The sequence below is a fragment of the Phaenicophaeus curvirostris genome, chromosome 3, assembly GCF_032191515.1.
Source record: "Phaenicophaeus curvirostris isolate KB17595 chromosome 3, BPBGC_Pcur_1.0, whole genome shotgun sequence".
Classification (NCBI taxonomy): Eukaryota; Metazoa; Chordata; class Aves; order Cuculiformes; family Cuculidae; genus Phaenicophaeus; species Phaenicophaeus curvirostris.
In genome coordinates this window covers 55,296,457-55,316,952 of record NC_091394.1, presented here as the reverse complement: position 1 = coordinate 55,316,952, position 20,496 = coordinate 55,296,457, and the positions used below count along the sequence as shown (strand labels likewise).

The following is a 20,496-nucleotide window of genomic DNA, read 5'->3' as shown; positions in this document are numbered from 1 at the left end:
CTTCTTTAAAACTACAAATTCTGTAAATTCCAGCAAAGTCTCATATCAATAAAATTTATCTCTTCATCAGTCTGTATATTCACAATGCATAAAGCAGTACCAGCCCCATTAAATTAATATTTATGGCAAGCTTGGAGAACCAGAAGGCAAGCAGTACTTGGTAAGGCACAAATGCAACATACAAGCCTCACACAGTTGTGTTGCCCACATTTCTCAAAAATGAACCTCATCTTGAAGGAGCGATTTGTTTCCAGGAAACACAAGAGGCAGACATGCTGTGCCATGATGGGAAGACAAATTAAAACACAAATACAATCGATACAGTTTATGGTCTTGTGCTGAATCTAAAGTGTTCTCAAGTTCAGTGCTTTCACTGTGTTGTAGCACGCAGCATTCCAGCAGATATTCTGCCAGTTTTTCAGAGTAGTTATGTAGTTATCTACAATGTCTGTCCCACCAGTACTTCGGAGATGGCAAAAGTGGGAAATTCTTCATAGCCTCAGTTCAAATTACAAGGTATTAGCTGAAGATGCTGACAGGCTTGAGTTTGCACTAACAGATGTGCTGTGAACAGAAGCAGCAGCTTTAAAGTGGACATGCAGACCTATCTTCTACACCAGCCAAGGACTGTAGAGACTATGTACAAAGCCCATCATCACGATCTGCTCTACCACAAACATATCCCTCCTTATTAAAAAAATAAAAATCCAAGACTTAAGAAAGGCAGAGATAAAGAACCTTCAAAGCCAGAAACATCCACAGCAAAGTTCACTAGGCTTCTTAACTCTTTTATCAAGGAGAGAGACAACAAGTATCATTCCAGGAGTCCAAAGAGGTTAAATAGAGGCAAAAAATGCCCCTAAAAAAACCACCCACGCACAAACCCCTCCTCCTACATACTGCCAAGTATGATTTCTTTTTTTTGGAGCCATATCAGTGATTTGGCTTTCAAAACACGCAGTGAATCCCTCAAAGGTAAAATCAATGGCTGTGCACCACTTCTAATGCCATGGATACATGATACTTCGGCCAGGAGAAACCCTGTCTGCCAGAAGGCCATACTGGGACAGTAACAACCAAAATACTTTTCCAAGACATCTCAGGAAGCTGTCAAAGGAGCATACCACTCAGAGAGAAGTAATACATCACAATCTGCATGGTAAATGTTGACTCAGAAGACTGCTAGGAAGAGGAGCTTCCTCAAACACACAGAAAGCTGCACTGAATGTTTCACAGCTGAACAGCTTTATACACCAGGTTATGTTCTTGCTGCCAAAAATACATGAAACCACGGGTGTTTTTTCCACAAGCTTTTACTGAAAGGAAGGAAATATGCCTGGTAGAAGTAACAGCAAAATTTGTTGGCCCCTTTTCCGCCACACCACAGGACAGCAGAGATGTTTTAAATACTGCATTTTGGGTAGCAACATTCCAAATTTTTCAAATATTTTAAAGCAACATTCCCCTTTTGAAATACTTCGGAGGATTAATTATTATTTCTGCTAGGAATACGGTAATTAACTTTTGCTTACTACACTGAAATGAATGAACACTATTCCCTTTATGAGGGCTGAGGGTTCACCAGCCCAGCTGAAGTGCATTTACACCAATGCAGGCAGCATGGGCAATAAACATGAGGAATTGGAAGTTACTGTAGGGCAAGGAGACTATGATGTAGTTGCCATCACAGAAACATTGTGGGACGACTCGTATAACTGGAGTGCAGCCATGGTGGGGTACAATCTCTTCAGGCGGGATAGGAAGGGTAGGAGAGGAGGTGGGGTAGCCCTCTACGTAAGGAAGGACTTGGACACCATTGAGATGGATTGTGGCGATGAGGAGATTGAGTGCCTGTGGGTTAAAATCAGAAGAGCCCACCAGAAGGCAGATTTTGTGATGGGAGTCTGTTACAGACCACCCAGCCAAGGAGAAGCAGCTGATGAGCTCTTCTATAAACAGCTGGGGTTAATCTCTAGATCAATGCCTCTCGTTCTGGTGGGAGACTTCAATCTGCCTGATATCTGCTGGAAGTACAATACCCAGAGAGGAAGCAGTCTAGGAGGTTCCTGGAGTGCGTGGAAGGCAACTTCCTCACACAGCTAGTGTAGTGAGTGAACCAACAAGGGAGGGTGCCCTCCTGGACCTGCTGTTTGTGAATAGAGAAGGCCTTGTGGGGGATGTGACAGTTAGAGGACCTGGGACAAAGCGACCACAAGATGGTACAATTTTCAGTTCTAGGTGAGGTGAGTCGAGGGATTAGCAGAACAGTCACATTAAACTTCCAGAGGGCAGACTTTGGACTGTTCAGAAAGCTGGTTGGCAAAGTCCCATGGGAGACAGTCTTTAAGGGAAAGGGAGCCAAGGAGGGCTGGGTGCTCTTCACAAAGGAAATTCTAGCAGCTTAGGAACAAGCCATCCCCATGTTCTGGAAAAGGAGCCGGCGGGGAAAAAAACAGCTTGGTTGAGCAGGGAAGATCTTGAGGGACATCGAAAAGAGGAGGAATGTCTATGGTCTTTGGAAGAAGGGACATGCATCTTGGGTGGACTACAGGAGGGAAGTGAGATTGTGCAGAGGAAAAATCAGGAGGGCTAAAGCCCAACTAGGGCTCAGATTGGCCAATTCTGTGAAAGATAACAAAAAAATCTTTCTATAAATACACTAACAATAGAAGAAGGACCAGAAGGACTGCATACAGAACTGCATGTAAAAATCTTACCCTAAGTACACACCTACTGTTACAGTAGCTAATGACACCTGCTGAAGAGAATGGCACTTGTCTTTAAAATTGTTTCTCCACAATAAGCTACGGAAATACATTGCATTTCACAAAGTGAAAATGCTGAACAGCAATCCAACAAGAAGAAATAATAATTTTTTAAAATGTGATTAAAAAAAATAATTAGCTGGTTACTGATTATCTTAAACATTTAAACAAACACACTCACACAGTCAAAACTTGCTCTTTAGTGGTTAAACTACTGCAGGAATTTTGGCACACAGTCTTTTTACAAATTAAGTATTGTTTTACACGTCCCAAATGTGTTAGTCATAAACATTAGCAGAGGAATACAAATCACAACTTTTTAATAACCCTGCAGTAATTCTGAATGTGTTCATCTGAACTTATTTAGCTTGTTTTTCCTTCATGACTGGATAAAGCGGACTGCAGGGTTTTGCGCAGTGCCAGGTCTTGGCTCCATCAGCTGCTCATTAAACAAGATCTGGAATTTAGCATTGGATTGAATGCACATGGGAACTCATGTGAAGCTGCTCGTATATCATGGATAGCTCCGTTGCTAACGCAGAGTTTATCCAAGACCGTACATTTTTCGTTGACTTGAACAAAGCTGTTCACCATCCTCTGTTTTTGACGTCAGTGGACAACTACCCATTAACAGTATCTGTCACTACAAAATGCTTGGAATTTCCTCACTTATAAAAGCTGGAAAGTTTCAAGTACAGAACTTGCGTTAAAAAAAAAAAAGCACACATTATTAGATTTTCAGGATATCAATATTTTGTGTTTATTAAGATAGGACATTTTCATTCTCACTGAATGTTTTTTCCAGTAACTTAAGAATTCAAACGTAAACAATAGCACTGACTGTAAGGAATGGATGTTTAAAACATAATTTACCACTTCTGTTCCTAAACCCCATGGACTCAAATCTCAAATGTATGCTAATTCCCCAAACTGCAAGCACCACAGTGAGGTGATTAATATTTTTCTCATTAATTGGACACCACTCTCAGTCCATATTTAACAAAAATTTAGAAAACTAACCCCCACGTCCCCAGCACAAATCAGGCTATTTATGTTCACTGCCTCTTTTCTACATCTCCTCTATTTTTACAAGTAAAACAGCCCATATTGAAGAAAGTCACCCTGGTGGAGGCTCTCTCTGGAGCACAATGGCCCCTTCTAGGCAAGCTCTGTGTAAGCTGCCTGGGTAGCTGTTGCATGAACTAGAAGCTAACAACTGACTGCGTGTACCCAGTCCAGATGTCCATTTGGCCAGAGAGACATATTCTACCCCTGCTGTAGGTTTTAGTGCTGACCACAATGCATTTCGATCTTGATCTAAAATCCAAGCTGCTGCTTTGCAAACACACTGCTTGCTTCTGACCCCTCTGATTTGGCTGAAAGCAGACAAACATATAAATAAAATCCCAGCACTTCATTGCTACAATACAGTGGGAAGTCCCCTTTTTCAGCATCAAGATACCATCAGCTCTTAGCTCAGAGACAATCATGTTTGAAAATCCAGTTTTAATCTTCTACAGAACTCTGGATTTACAGTCTCGAAGCTCCCATCTTCTCCATTCCTTTTTCCATGGAAAAGCCTTTTCAGAGAGAGTTCTTTCATGTTTGTTTTACAAAGTACTAACATTTTATGTCTGACATACATATAAAGCATCTATCAATGCCACTTATAAAAATAAACAAGTCTATTTCACTGTACAAGGGTGATCGTGTTACTATATTAGATGAAGCCCACATCCACAATACCAGGTATCTGTTGCTTCAGGTGGTTGTGACAAATCACAGAGAAAGCATAAGTGACTTGTTCTCCTCTTGGAATCAAAGCTTTGTAATTCTGTATTTTTCCAATTATGTCATTCACCTATGAAGGAACACAATTATTCATCGATTTGATTACTATGACGTGTTATTTTAATTTTTTACATGCAAACAGAAATAATATCTCTTTAGTTAGAGAGACATAAAATAAGGTATACCTGAGCAGCTCTACAGATAAAACTTTCTCCCCCTTACATGAGGGGAGGGACAAAAAAAAATCAGATTTATTTTTAAAATTATATTAAAATTCATAAAAATTAGTAAAATCCTCCTTCAAAATGGATAAAGAAACAGAAGTGCTGAAGAAATTACATTAAAAGCTTGTTAGAGACAACTTTCAGTTCCCAAAAAGTATATGTATTCCTGTTCTCAAAAGACAACCCGTCTCTTTTGAAGTGATTGCACTAGAAAACGTATATCCTAACAAAAAATAAAAATACTAACACTTGAAGAAGCCTGCAGCTGCTTCAGTTTCTTCTGAAATGAGCTTCAGTTTTCACAACTGCATCAACTCTGAGAAGCAATTCCAAGCAGATGATATGATCTGATCTTTGGCTCCAAGGCCATTCCCATATGTACTTTAGAAATTGTGCCCACACTGGCTTTACAGATCTGAAATTTTGTAGAATTTTATCTTCTGAGTGAGTCCCTCTTATCAGAGTTCTTCCACTCTCCTATTGTAACATCTTCAAAGAACAAACGTAAAGACAGAGCTAACAGCTTTCTGATGGCCGGGATATGACTGGCGGTCTTTCCCCCCCCTCTTTTCCATCTGTTTGAATATTTATATGTGTACATGTGGATACATACATGTGTGTGCGTATATATATGTGTGTGTGTATGTATAAATGCTTAGATTTCATCAAAGGCAGATGTTGAACATAGATCAGTTTTGTCCACTGATCAATCAAGTGCTCAAAAAGCTGCCTCTCTGTGGAGTAAGTAGACAAACTGAATTTATGCAAAAGATGTTCCATACAATGCAAAAATGACAGCAGCATAATCATCTCTCATAAGTCCTGTTAGCGAGCCAACAAAACAGCCTATGGAATATCCAGGATAATTCTAAACTAGAAGAATATGTAAGTCCGCAAAGCTAGATTGCTTCCTGTACATAAACTAGTTCAAAGCTTGTTTGCGTATTTCTACAGCAATTTCTATCACCAGCCCGCCTTAGAGGACTTGAGAATACAAGGTCTCATCACTGTACATCAACTGATCTGTAGCAATGTTTTGTGTGAACTCCTCTTGGCCATAAATAATTCAAACTCTTCTAAACTTCTTTGAGGAGAGACCTAATCTAGTGTAATGCAAGAAGAAATGAGAAGTCCACATTAAACACTCACCAGGCACTGGAACACTTTCAAAGCTGAGTAATTATGATCCCCTGTGGTTTCATAGGTTAAGAGAAACTACAGAACAACTTTGAAGTCACTTGTTGATGTCACAATGTTTAGTGTTTTATATACTTACCATATTGACTTCCTAAAATAAACTCTCTTTTTTTTTTTCCACTTATTTTTAAGTGCAGAGAAGTTGCAGAGGGAACAGTGTCTGCCCAGCCAAAGATCCTGTCTTCTGCAGTGCAGAATGGCCTACACTTACAGGCAGTGTAAGAACAGAACACAAAGCCATTCTGTCCCGTTCATACTGTCCCAGCCCTCCAGTTATCAGCAGTGCGTGAACCTCCTGAAATAGGGGCTTCCAGACCATCTCATTCAATAGGTACAGATCAATTTCTGAGCCTGTTCAAACCAAACACGACTTGTGGTTTATATTGCTATTGCCAGCAACTGTATTAACATTAATATACTTCTAGCAGTTTAACTTCAGAAATATATGAAAAATATTTTGAAGTTGTTAAATTTAATGGTATGGAAAAGAATCCTAACCTGCACCATTTTCTTCAGGTTAGTTTATCTTGAACACTCAACAGTAGGCATATCTACAAGAAGGAGGCAGGAATATCTGAAGGAAACTGCCAGTCCTCAAGCCCTGCTATCAGCAGAAAAGACCTGAAGTCTCCAAAAATACCAAGTCGTATCACTTTGTTAAGTACGGCAAGTTCTTTCTATAATTTTTACAATTAAATAAACACCCCACCCCCTGCTCCAAGCAAGTTCAAGCCATGAAATCACCACCAGTGGAACAGAGAAACCTTCGTTCCCATTCTGTCGTGTCTTTGTAGTATCAAGCAGCCTTCACTTTTTGCTGGATACGTATTTCTGTTAAGTGAATAAAGACTTAGTAATTGATTTAATTACACACAGTAAAAAGCTTTTCCTTTTCCAGTTGTTAAAACTACTTAATGACTCAGATTCAGTTTGTAAAAATTATGAGGTGTTCATTTAAAATCTTAATCCAAGAAATTGCTCAGGTACGGCAAAGACAAAAACCAAAGGCAAGCCTGCACAGGCCGGGGCAGGCAGGGCTGAGTTCTTTCGCCTGTTGTGTTCTCAGCTGGCCAGACACAAACCAGGTTCATCCCAAAACACACAACCATCTTCATGTGATGTGTCCAAGTTAATAGGTTTTATTTAGACACAGCAGTGCAATAGCACTTCTATATAGCCTCAAGATCAGAGCAGGCTCCCATTCCATGGCTCACAGGCCAGGTACCTGAGCTCCATCCTTCACCAGACACACTGGTTTGAAAGTGTTAATGAGCCTATCGGGGTTGCTTTCCCTATAGCAAGCGAGAATTTTCACATGAAATCCCTTTCATTCAAGACTTTAAGTATGCACCTTAAGACACCAGACCCAAAGAAATCCATATCCAGTTATAAAGAATCAGGGTTCAGTCCTGCAAATTCTTACTCTGACACAAAGCTCCTCTGACGTTGCTGGGACTGCTCTCATCAGCAACGACCAGGTTGATAAGATTTTTATAACCAGCCGCCTGTCAATATTTTATTTTTTAAATTAAATTGCTTGTATTCTAGCGGTGAAGTATCACAGGATTCTGTATGCAAACAAATACCAACAAACATATCAACAAATCTCTATACACTGCTTCCCAAAGTATTTATGCTGTCAACTGCCAGAGACATTTCACATACCAAGCTGTGCACCATGTTCTCAACACATATAAATGCAAAAGCCAAGTCTAATTTTACAAAGGATCTAGAATGATGCCTTCAAATTTTGCTCACTAACAGTTACAGAAGCCAGCAGCCCGTGTGTCTGCATCTTATCTACCCGCTCATCTGCCTGGCCACAAGGCAAAAAGCAAAGTCAGAATATAATTCTACGGTGTTATTTTGAAGATATCTGGAAATTCTACTCTCAGGGTGTTATTTTAAAGCAGTAGAAGTAATCAACTTATAAATCAATCCATCTCATCCCATTCTGCCTTACTATACAAGTAATTCAAAATTCAGGACGACTATGCACAGTGTGCTGTGTGTCCCAAGTACAGCCAAATCATTCAAGAGTTGTCCCCTCTTGCCTATATTTTTTGTTTGTTTGTTCCCATCTGCTTCTGATATCAGTAAGATAAATACGCTTATTTCTCTATGTCAGGGTTAGATTTAGTTACTTCATTTTTACACTAGTCACACAGGAAAGCATTTTAACACAGTTTTTTCTGTTGTTTTTCACACCAGCAGGACAAATCCAATACAGAGTAACAGAAACTACATTTACTTGAGAACTCTGAATGATGAAGAGTTTAACAGAATAGAAGCTTGGACATGTGATAGGGGAAACTTCCTTTAAGTGTACAAGTCCAATTTCCAATTAATGTAAACTAAAAGTGCCAAATAATAATCTAAAACAAAACCACTCCCCATCCTTATGTTCATCTCTCTCCCTACCTCCAGTTTAAAAGTATCCAGCCCCACTTCTTTTGAATAGAGATGACTGACATTAAGATAATGCCAAAATGATAGAAAATGGGACTAGAGTTTAAATATAATGCAGTTTTGCCACTATCGACTAATGTCTTTATAAAGTGCCTTGAGAGCCACATAGGTAAGGAGAGCAACTCTGAAAACGCAGATATAAGCCCTGCCCAAACAATCCGGTTTTACGAAATAACCTTTTGCTTACATGAAAAGTGCATCCTACTAAAATAAAATCCAAAAGCAAATAGAAAGTGATATTTCTGGGAAAAGACAGCTATGAAGTTTTTTTCAAGAAATTTCAGTTTATATCTACATAGGAATGAGTTTTATTTCCAGAACATCTTAGAATTTAAATAAATGAGAAGACGACACTAGTATAGTTACAGATGCTTCTAGTCTGGGAAGGATTGTATCAGTGCAGACCTTCATCTTCCCAAAGCAGATGTGGAACAAGCTGGAATGGTCTGGGATTTACACACGCTAAGCAAGCTGCCAGTAACCATTCAGGAAAAGGAAAATGAAGTGGGGGGAAGGAAGACCAAATCATACCCTAACTCAAACAGTTTTGCTGGTACAAAAATCTCAGTGCATGTTAAGGTCTTTACAGAAAGATACAGTAGGATAAGTGCAATGCCTTGTGGTTTAAAAACAACAGAGGAAACCTGAAAAGGAAAAATAGTACTAAGATGGAAATTTGTAGGAGAGAGAAACAAGAAGAAAACAGGGGAAACAAAAGCATGAAGAGAAGCCTCTTGAAGGAAAGGGCAAACAAGAACAAACATTAGTACCTTGAGGGGTGGGAGGAAGGGTAAAAGAAGCAACAACTTACTTCATATCAGACATGGAGGTGATTAATATTCAACTGTATTTCCCTTAGCTACCAATCTACCTACATCTGAATTATTGACACTTGTATCTGTAGCCTTAATAAACAATGGATTAAGTATCTTCCCTGAATTTCTGAATTGCCTCCAGAAAGAGTTAAATAGCATTTTAGAAGTGAAAGGTTACAAACAGGGAAACTCAAAAAAGATTTGCAGCTATCAATGAAGACAAAAAACAGATATGGACCTTTGCAAAACAGGAAAATGTGTTTTGCAAAATGATACGGTCAAACACTGGAGGCAGGATTCTACTGCAGCTGGAGGCTAAAACTCAGGTAACGAATACTGAAATACGTAAGAAAAACTCCTCTTTTATAATTTAGGTGGAGAAGAGTGAAAATAGGAGTAATATTCCCAGTTCAAGGTTCTCTTGAATCTTTATGAAGACCAGCCCTTCCAACCCAGTGCCACCAACAACCAACTACTTTACTAGTGTTTTCATCACCTTATGCTACCACTGAAAAACAGGAAAGCATCTAATTCAGAAAAAAATCCCAACTGTAGACCACACATTTTGAAGAATTCCAGAAAGGTTGCGCTGATGACGGATCTGGGGAACTGAAGACAGTGACAGAAGCAGCAATGTGGAACTACTGAAAAAGGAGTCTACCAAATCCTTAAGAAAAGCGTGAATCTCTCATATCTTTGTTGGGGTTTTTTGTCCCATTTTTTTTTAGCTGAACATTGTCTTTGCTGAATGCTACATAGTTAATACAGACTCCACTGAAACATTACATCCATACTCACAGCAACAGATGGGCATTCCTGAACTACTTTGCAACCAGAAAGTATGCACTTTATTGGCCTTATTGTTGATAAGAGATTGCTCAGGCCTTTCTATCACTCTAAACATGGAAATACTAAGTGAAAACAAAACTGAAGCCCTGAGCAACACTAGAGGCATTATGCTGCACATTTAGTGGTTATCTTAGCTATCTTTAAGGTACCTGTCAAAGTCTGTCCAGTTGCCAGAGACAGATAACCACAGGAAAGTCCTACTCAAAACATCTTTCCCACAACAACGCAACCAGCATCCTACCAAACCCCCTTGTTCTGCAGTGCTACAGCAAACATGGCCAGTTTTCTCTACTCACCATGGAGGGTAGATGTGGATGACATCCTGTGGCCTGCTCTTCAGCTGGGCTGCTGTCTCTCTCACAAAAAGGACTTTGAGTATTGGTTCTCCTGCATTAACGACAGCGTCCTCAGATGAAACCGTAGCAGGAGTCTGTTGCAGTTGCTGGCAGATAGCAACTTTTATTGTACACTCCTCAAACATTTCCAAGATCTTCACAATTAGGACACCAGATTTATCTGGAAAGTAAATCAAAATGAAAAGTAAAAATGCAAACTTTGGATGAAAGGAAACAAATTCTGGCACTCTGAAGATGTGCATCCTGTGTTCTCTGCAGATATGCGAAAAAATCCACACATTAATAGAATACATTGCTCCACTCAATAACTTATGTTAAGATATTCTTGTAACTTTTCTTTATGGATACTATTAACTGTAGAGACAAAAGCCTGCCTTTCTTCCAAACACCTATGAAACCACAAACTCCTTAGAAGGAGAAGCCCTCCCCCACCACATCTGAATTTTTAATCTTGCAACTCATTCACTTATGTTCCTTGGGGTTTTTTTATTGGGCATTGGAAAAAAAAAAGTTTGTTTAAAAGCAGAAAATCGCATTAAAAATGAAGCTGGGTTTGCTCTCCTTGACATTTCCTAAAGCAACAGTTGTCAGGGACCAAGTTACAAGAGCTCTCACTAGGTACAAAGTATTTAAAAGTCAATGATTCACATTTAGAGACAAATGTGGAGAAAGAGGAGTAAGATAGATTCACTGCCTAAAAACAATTATTGCAAAAGAATAATCCATTTTATCAGCATGCTATCAGGACACAGAAGGCTCCCTTATTCTGAAGCAATGTAAACAAATACCAGCATCCCCACACTTTGATTTTAAGCACTTTTGTCTACCCTTAACAAGAAACAACTTTGCACTGAAATGAAACAACTTGTAGCTCCCTTTGCAGTGACACAGGGCAACAGCTACTCAGACAGACCTGGGTCTGTACAGTGAGATCATGTAAGATTTCTTCTCTTTCCAACTTAGCCCCACTTGGATTTGTACTCCAGTCACTAAGGGGAGAGATATTGTTAACCACTTACCAAATGCTACAAAGTGTTAGCGGGGAAAGACAGGATGCTGGAGGCCAGGGGCAGCAAAAGCCCCAATTTTACCCATTTTGATTCACAAGTTGTACCGGGAAAAACAGAATCCCAAGAAGCACAGTTTATAAAAATTATTGTCTTCCCACAGCAAAGAAGAAGCAGGGGACTGTGAATGTGGTACTGGAACTTAATGGCAGAGCTGTACTTGTTCTTTGTTTGTTTATTTTAAGGCCCATTTCACAACTCTGAATGCCTTTCCTTTGGAAAATAAATCAAAATATTTTAGCTTCATTTTATGAGAAACTTAAAAAAAAAAAATTAACCCAACCCTCAAGAAACCCAAACCAAAGAAGCCAGGCCCTAAAACCCTTTAGGTTTATTAAATGAAGTTCAATATTAAAAAAAAAAAAAAGTATTCTATCCCTGATTTGTATTCCTGAGTCTGTATTACATTTTATACTGAATCTGAAATGAAGTAATTTTGAACTGTAAAACTGAATATTCTGGAAACCACTTTTATGTGAACTCAGTTTTCATTACATGCAACATGCTTCTGCAAAGCATTCTGTTTCCCATGAACCAGTATTTTCCAGCAGGATAAAGGGTTCGAACAGAAAGTCCCTGATGTGATGTACACAAGCCATTTCTGTCCAAGCCAATACAGCTCAACCTCCTTTTCCAGATCTGAGAAACGGGAGTATGAGAATCCATCCCTTCTGCCAAGTCCTTTGAAACTGGCTGAGGAAGAGAGATCTTTGCCACCACCATTACTCCTTACTGCTGTCACCTTCTAAGGGTAAGCCGTAGGGCTCCAGTGCCACTCCAAATACTTGCTGCATGGTTAAGGTCTCCTTACGTGCAAACTTCTGCTAAGTGTGAGCACAGACTGGTTTTCTGTGCCTAAAGGCAAGGACTCAGAACATTCACACTTGAATTCTGTTTTGCCTGACTAGCTGCAGTTGAGGTCCTCTGTCATCCCCAAGTCATCTGGCACACATAAATAAATTCTCTCAACCACAAGAATTCTCAGTCTTCAAAGCAACTGAGCCTTTACCTCTCCCCTCTAGACATACTGCACATTTTGCATTTTCATCCACGTTAAAAAAGAAATCAACTTCAATATCAAAACACACCACAGTATTAAAAAAAATGTATTAACACAGCTCATGAAGGAGTCTGTTCATCACTTCCAAACCATGTTTTCCTAACGTGCAGTTATCTTATGACAATTCTTACTGGTCAGCAGCATACATATTACTCAGCTGATAAAGCAAGTTGAAGACAACGAATTACAACCTAATAACTTTTTTCTTTTAAATACCTCTGACTATGAAACAGTTAAAAACAGTACACAAATCAAGAACTGTACCTATATGAAAGCCAGTCCTAAAGTTGGTGCAAATACTGGGAGCTGAAACTAAACGAAGTTGAATACTTCTACATTAAAAGCAGCACAATTTCAACACCTAGCCAAGTCTCACACTTGGCATGCATGCACATTCTAGAGAACCACAATCTATTTGTTTATTTAGATGCACAGAGATAGTTTAATTTAATTGCTCAAAAATTATTATTACTGCTGACGATAGAGTGCTCTCTCAAACATGGCAAGGCAGTTTGGGTTCCTGGCATGTGATAAAACACCAACATTCAGAACGTAGCTTCGTTTTTAATTCATTTGGCTCTTCTATTGTTATGTCAGTCAAAAATAAATCAAACATATGTGGCTGCACATGGAAGGGAGAATTTGTGGGTGAAGAGATGAGCTGGAACACTGCAACTTCTATAGCTTCCAGAGAAGTTTACTTGTTTGTTCATCCATATGCAAAGCTCATTTTAAGGTTTTGCAAGGTTCTCTTTCACCCTTGACTAATTCACATACGTTCTCACTTGCTTGCCAAAGTCCTCATTCACTTAATTTCACCTGCAAAGCAGAATTATAGCCCAAGCAATTCAATGCTGCAGATGTGCAGGCTTCATGACTATACCAAGTAAACTTAAACAAGGAAAAGTACCTTAAATATGTATATTTAAAAGGTGCAAATGATCCCTGTGCTGCAGTCCTGCCCATTCCTACACCGCATATGCTTTCATCTTTCATCACTCATAAATTTATTTCTTCAGGGTTTTTTTTTAACAAAATCAATGAGCTAAGCCATCTAATTGCAAAGCCAGAAAAGCACACAAGCAGATACGAGGAAGAGGAAGGAACAAGTGATGGAAAAGGGTGAGGTGGGGCAGGAAGGGACTGAGGAAGGATGGTTATTTTCAGTGACAGACCAACCAGGCTGGATTAAGCCAGTTTCAAATACTATCCAATTACTTCTTTTCCCCTACAGTCCCCGGGCTGGACTGTCCTCAAGAAACTCCTTCAGGACACAGGAAGGACAGGCAGGATGAAGTCAGTGAACAAAGATAATGGCTATTCAAGACAAGTGGTCCACAGGAACATTTGATACCATAAGCATATATACATTCTACCACTCTTGGCCAGACTCTTTCACCTTTTTTAAGCCACCAAGTCCACAATGAATAGGCAATACACTACAGTAACGAGAACATGGGTCAGAGCATGCCCCGCGCTATCTTTCATAGAATCATAGAATCACTTGGTTGGACAAGACCTTTGAGATCACTGAGTCCAACCATACCTATCCACTACTAAATCATATCCTTAAGCACTTCATCTCCCCATCTTTTAAATACCTCCATGGATGGTGATTCAACCACTGCCCTGGGCAGCAAGTTCCGGCATCCGATAACCCTTTTCGTGAAGAAATTTTTCCAGATGTCTAAACTGAACCTCCCCTGGTGCAACTTGAGGCCATTTCCTCTCATCCTATCACCTATCACATGGGAGAAGAGACCAACACAACCACTGACTCTAGGCACAATGCTAGTGGAGAGGCCTTGAGAAAGAGAGAAGATACCTATGGAATGTTCATTTCAAAAAACTTCAGCTCACTTATCACTTGAAGATAACCTTCTTCTCCCATAGAAAGACAAGTCCACATGAACACTCACAGAGAATGAGCACACAGCCGCCTGGATATGTTCAGAAATCTTCCATTCAGACAGCAATTTGAGGACTGCTTAACAAAGCTCTTCTTTGCTGCCTGATGCCTCTGCAACAGTACAATGCTTGAGGGAGATAAAGATGGGAACTCGGATAATTGCTTGGTCAGTGTCAGACATAAGCACATTTCTCAGCAAATCCCTGGGCCCTCTGATCTCCTGGTGACAGAGGGCTGCTGCAGGCCAGTCCTGGAACACAGCCTAGCACAGACAGCTGCACCTCCCAGCACCTCTCCATAGCCTTCACACGAAGTCAGCTGGCAAGTCAGAGAAAACACCCACTGACACAGTCTCAAAGATCTTCTGAAATATCTGGCTCTATGAATATAATCACAGCTTATTAATCCCAGGGGCATGAAGTATAAATTCAGTCCCTGATATCCCTGATACACAAGGCTTGAGCTGCCATAAAGAGAGATAGAAAGGCACTGATAAATCCAAGTGTGAATTTTGAAGAGGCATTTGGGATATACAACATGCCACCTCTAAAGAGCACCATTTAAAAGAAGGGGAGATCAGCCACCAGGGCCTGTAATGCTCTCTCACTTTCAACAATTTTCTGTAAGAAGAAAAACCTTTACAAAGATGTGCAGCAACATGCTGGCTAGCGGTGATTCAAAAGGTTGGCCATAGAAGGGCCACAGTACAAGAAAAATCAGGTACCAATAACGAACTGGGTTAGTTTCCACCTGCCAAGGTCACATGAGGCCTTTGCAGAAGAATGCTGTGGTTAAGTGCACCCACAGGAGAGCAACAGACAGAATTAATTGGTAGACGAACCGCGATCAAACAAATTAACTTCTCCAGAACTTACAAGTGATCCAGAATGAGTGAAACCATTAGGAGAGACTGTCTGGTGGGAGGAACAAGTCATTTAAGCAAGGAAGTACCTCTGGTGAAGCCTCTTTATGATTGACAAGAGCTTCCCTTGCCTCCTAACCAAGAAATAAGGAGCTCTGACAAAAGCCTCCAGCATCCTTGCCATGCAGGGGCTGGACAAGCAGATTCAGCACCACCCCACCAGCACACACAGCAGTCACACATTCAGTCTCCTCAGAAACAGACAGAGAAATCCTGATCCAAACCTAGGCAAACGGAACAACAACCTCTCACTGCTACAGTAAAGAGAATCTTTGAAATGACAAGGAAAGGTCTTTTGGGCAACAGCAGTAACAGAACAAACGTGGCAAAGGCCTTGGACATAATTTCCAAGAAAGCCTGATCCTCCACAACTGTGTGACCAAAACAGGTCTACATTGTACGCATGGGTTCAGAAAAACAACTAGTAAGTTCTTGGTAGGAGAAAAAAAAAATGTATTTAAAATCACTAAGAACACAGACACTAGTTGTGGTTCAGAAAGCCCAAGAGTCAGAGATCTTCAGGAGATCACTTCGGGGAGATATCATCAAGTGTTAGCCCTGTTATAATTTTTCCTAGGTGTTTTGGTAGCTCTTGTCACTGCCAGAAACAGGATCCCAAACTAGAAGAACTTTAGGTTTGACCACCTAGCACATCTGCTTTTATGTGCATGTTTAATCACTTAATTCCAGGTGACCTCTGGGATGTTGTTCTCTCACTCCAATTGCAACCCAGACATGAAGTAGCTCAATTAATCTAGAAAGATATTTCAAGCGTGTGGGAGATGAACAAACAAATTTCACATTGAATACATCAGTTTCCCCAGTTAGTTCCTTTAATTTCTGTTTATTATTTCAGTACATGGGGTAATGCTGCCCTTCAGTCACATACCGTGCCATATACCAAGACATCAAAACATGTTTGGCACAGTATTTTGCAGATGTTCTGCATTATGCTGAATTCCAGAAGGGTTAAAAAAAAAAAAAAAAGAAATAAACAAGTTCCCCATTCCTTTGGAGATCACAGACTGTGAGATCTTGAGCCTCTGAAAACATCAGCATACTCTAGTCTTCGGCAGACTGAAGGGCCTTAATCTTCAGACCTAACAAAGTGGCTTCACAGTAGATGCATATATTTAAGCCACATCAACAACCAACTTACATGATGATGAATGATGCACTGGTCATGCCAAGGGAAGCCTAGAAGGGAGGCTAGGAAGAAAGCCAGTCTGCTTTGATTCTGAACAACCAAAACAGTTTGGAGAGAAGAAAAGGAAAAACATGGAGGAGCACAATCTAAAAAAAAAAACCCAAAAGCAAAACAAAACTGTTCAGACATTCTGGCTTCAGTGCCTGAAATACAACTCTAAAGTTTCTTTTAATAACTCTGTAACTACCAATAAGGAAGACAAATAAGGAGAAAAATATAGGAGCTATGATCTCTTGGGCACTGCATATTTTATGTTTCTCTTGCTACACAGTGATAGGAAGCTGAACACACTGCAGGGAGAGGATCCATAGGGTTTGATGCATGGAAATGCATCAGGTGTCAACATCAGTAAGACCACATACAGTTTCACCTCAATCAAATGAATTTTGCTAGAATGTAACTCTTCAAGTGTTGCAAAAGAGCACCTGTAAGCTTGAAGGGAAAGCTCTCAAAGGGAACAAATTCTCTTCAGAGTCAGTTGCTAGAAATCCAGCAGCAGTGGTCCCTTCAAGACCTGCAAGGTGAGGAAAAGTGTTTTGAGACAACAGAGTAGGGTATGCAACACCTCCCAGGTCCTGAAGAGGAATTGGGGAAGAGGGTAATTTACCCCATTCCAGATTATTTCACTGTGTCAGCTGCGATAGCGAGTGCATCTCCATGGAGATCAGATCAGCTGAAGCAAGAACAGTAACACCACCATCACATCAGCAGGAGCAAACTAAAGGCAGGCTGACTCTACGACAGTGGGTACTCCTGAATTTTTCAATTTTCCATTTTTCCATGAGAATTTATAAATCTTGCAACTTTGGGGGAATAGATCTCCCCCACAGGGCTAACGGACTTGACATGCCCACCTCAACAGAATGGAATGGAGCAAATACATGACATAAGGTAGAAATAAGTTTTCATAAAGGCCACAGTACCAGCACAGAAAACAGTGAACTACATGCACACATAACAGATCTTATAAAAACAGAGAAAAAACAGAGTTTAGTACAACGCTCCACTGAGCACTCTGGAAAAAAAATATACTCATATGCAAGTATGAAGAACAGAGAAGAAAAGTCTCTGGCAATAAAGAACACACACAGACACCTACCAGCAAATATACATGTAGATATATATATATACAATGAAATAACAAAGAAACTCCTCAGCCACAAGACTTACCCCATCTGTCACACGGATCAAAAAACCCAAGTAAACAAGGCAAGAGGACTTCAACACTTCCTTTTTAAGTCAAAAATATATATATATATATTCATGCAAGTAGAGCTTCCTCAAAAATCCAACACAAACTCCTACGAAAACCCAAGGGACTTGGAGAAAAATGGGATTGTTTGAAGTCATGTTAGCCTTTGAAAAACCACTAACAAATATTTGTTTTGTGCAAAGGCAGTCAGGACAACCTGTATTTGTTCCTACCAGCTAAATAGTCACAATGCACAACTCTTGATCTTAATGATATCTGAAAGATACCGGAGAAGGACAGATGCTTTTAAGACACACTACTGTTACTTTTGCTCAAAGAGCTATCAAACAAATCATATATAAGAACTGCAGTTTAGAAGCAAATTGGTACTGTACCTGACATAGTCCGTTGACATTTCTAAAGAAGATGGTTGAAAAGTGTAATTATACTTTTACTTAACTGGCAAATTCTTTTGAACTTTAGAAAGATGAACTACAAGAAAAACAGGTGTTACACAGAAGTTAAATTTCCATTAATTCCAGCTAAAAGCTTCTATAAAATAACATTTCCTGGTGAAAGTACAAAGAATCTTGTGCAAATAACGTTGGGAATAGTACTTAGTGCACTAAGAATGAAAATCAATCTCTGCACTTGGTTCTGACAGATGGATTGAATACACATTATGGAAGTACAAAGTAAACAAAGAAACCCCCATTTTATGCCTTGTTTAATAAAGCAAACTAGCAACACACTTCTAAATTTGTCTCCCTCAGTAATTTTTTTCAAAGGAATTATTTCATCCCGATGTCATTTAACTTCTAATTGTCTAATATGGATTCCAAAACTGCAGTTGCTAGACACCCTCCTGGGAGAGCACTTACTATCTGCAGTGGAAGAATAGCCAAGCCCACAATTTCTGGTTCAGACCACAAAGTTTTACTTTCATTCTCAAGTGTAGAAAGTATAAAAGGTCTAATTATAGGCATAAATTAAAAATATCCTTTTGCTTGGCATACCATTATGGCTCTTCCTTCTTCCCCATGTAAAATATCACAGGTGCAGGCGTAACAAACTCCGCACGCAGGTATATACCAAGCAGACCCTTGCAGACCAAAGTCAATGTTGAAAACCAGGTGGAGATTCCAACATTTTCACAGCCTGTAAAAAAACATCTGGTTGCTATTCTGATCTATACACGTTGTTATTCTTCCTGGGCTGGTAACTTCTGAAGCCAGTCAAAAAGATACTTCTCAAAAACATACCAGGACTTGCAGGCACGATGGCTTCTTGCCACATCTATGTTCATTTTAAAAAGGCTGCTGAATTTGGCTGCGCTTTAAACATTATACATTCTTTATAGGAACATACGTAAGCTACTTAAAGTGACTCTGCATGCTATTATTGATTCTTATAAGAAAATAAAAACAATACAAAGAACTCCTGTTTGAAAAAGTCAAGCTTACATTTGACTTTTTCTTTCTCAATGCTGTGACAAGTTCAGACAGTTGGCTGGCAAAAAAACCCAAAACCAAAACAAATAAACCAAAACAAACATAAATTTGGCCACTTGCCAGTTATCCAACTTATAGTACTAACTCTTAAGTAATAAAACAAACTGTTAAGAACTAGGAAAATAAGCAACAACCAGCAAAGCTCAAACTTCTGTGCTTTTAGAAGAATTTTGCGTGGTAAAAAGAAACCCTGTTAAGGTCTCCCCTTGTTTTCTTCATCCACAGAGACAAATTTTTATGTAAGCCTCAGGGCGTTCAAGCCGCTAAAATTCTTTCTTCCTTTCACCTTAACTAGTCACTGAAACTGGAAGGGGAGGAGCGATTGCTTATGTCCTCTTCTGTGACCCTTTCAGCCTCCCTGAAAATGAAGTGAAAGTTAGGAGTGAAACTCTGTCCTCATCTCAAGGGCTTCACCCTGTCCCCTCCTGCATGCTCCACTTGCCTCAGCAAACTAAAGACTTGTTGGCCTTCGAAGGTCACTTCTCCCTGAAGCATCAATGGTTTGAGTTTATTATCACTTTGTTACTCAAATTCAATTGTAATCCAATCCCAAATCTTAATCTCAGGCCTACAAATACCAAATATCTTGTATCGGATTATAAATACTAGACAATAACATGCTTCTGCAGTTTAAGTGAAGAGATGCTTTCATGATAACAAAGCAGAAAATAAAACCAATAGAAAATAAAAGGTATAGAAACTAAAATTTCACAAGTTACAGAAGGAATCTACATGAGTTTGCTTCAAATATTTTTAGTGTCCTCTCCTATAGACAGTTGCTTGAATATAACTAAGGAAAGCACTATTTTTAATTTTGCATCATGCAATCCCCATATAACCAGCAGACGTTGATGGGAAAAAGGTTTGGGGTTTTGTTTTGTTTTGTTTTTTTCTCCCTCTCTCAACTGTCCAGATCTCTTCTTTGCCCAAACAGGAAACTTCATGGGGAAGTTACAGCACTGCAGACAGAAAAAAAAAGCTTGCAAATGGCGTAAAAGCCCTTGCACAGAGTATTCTCAAACCCTCAGCTTGACCAGTCAGAGACATGCTGTTACAGAGACTGCACATTTCTCAGTCTCCCTTTTACATCTTGCTAAGAAAAAAAAAAATCTGAATTTATGGCCAAGGCCCTAACATCCATCCCTGTCAGAACTAAAGCCCA

At 39.6% G+C, this 20,496-nt stretch overlaps 1 protein-coding gene across 1 annotated transcript in view; it reads right to left on the bottom strand.

The window, feature by feature from the left end:
* SPIDR (scaffold protein involved in DNA repair) overlaps nt 1-20,496 on the bottom strand; it is a 216,721-nt gene that overhangs the window by 124,270 nt on the left and 71,955 nt on the right. The window contains exon 8 of the mRNA XM_069854054.1: nt 10,407-10,626. Within this exon, the coding sequence (XP_069710155.1) occupies nt 10,407-10,626 (220 nt within the window). The remainder of the gene's footprint in view (nt 1-10,406; nt 10,627-20,496) is intronic.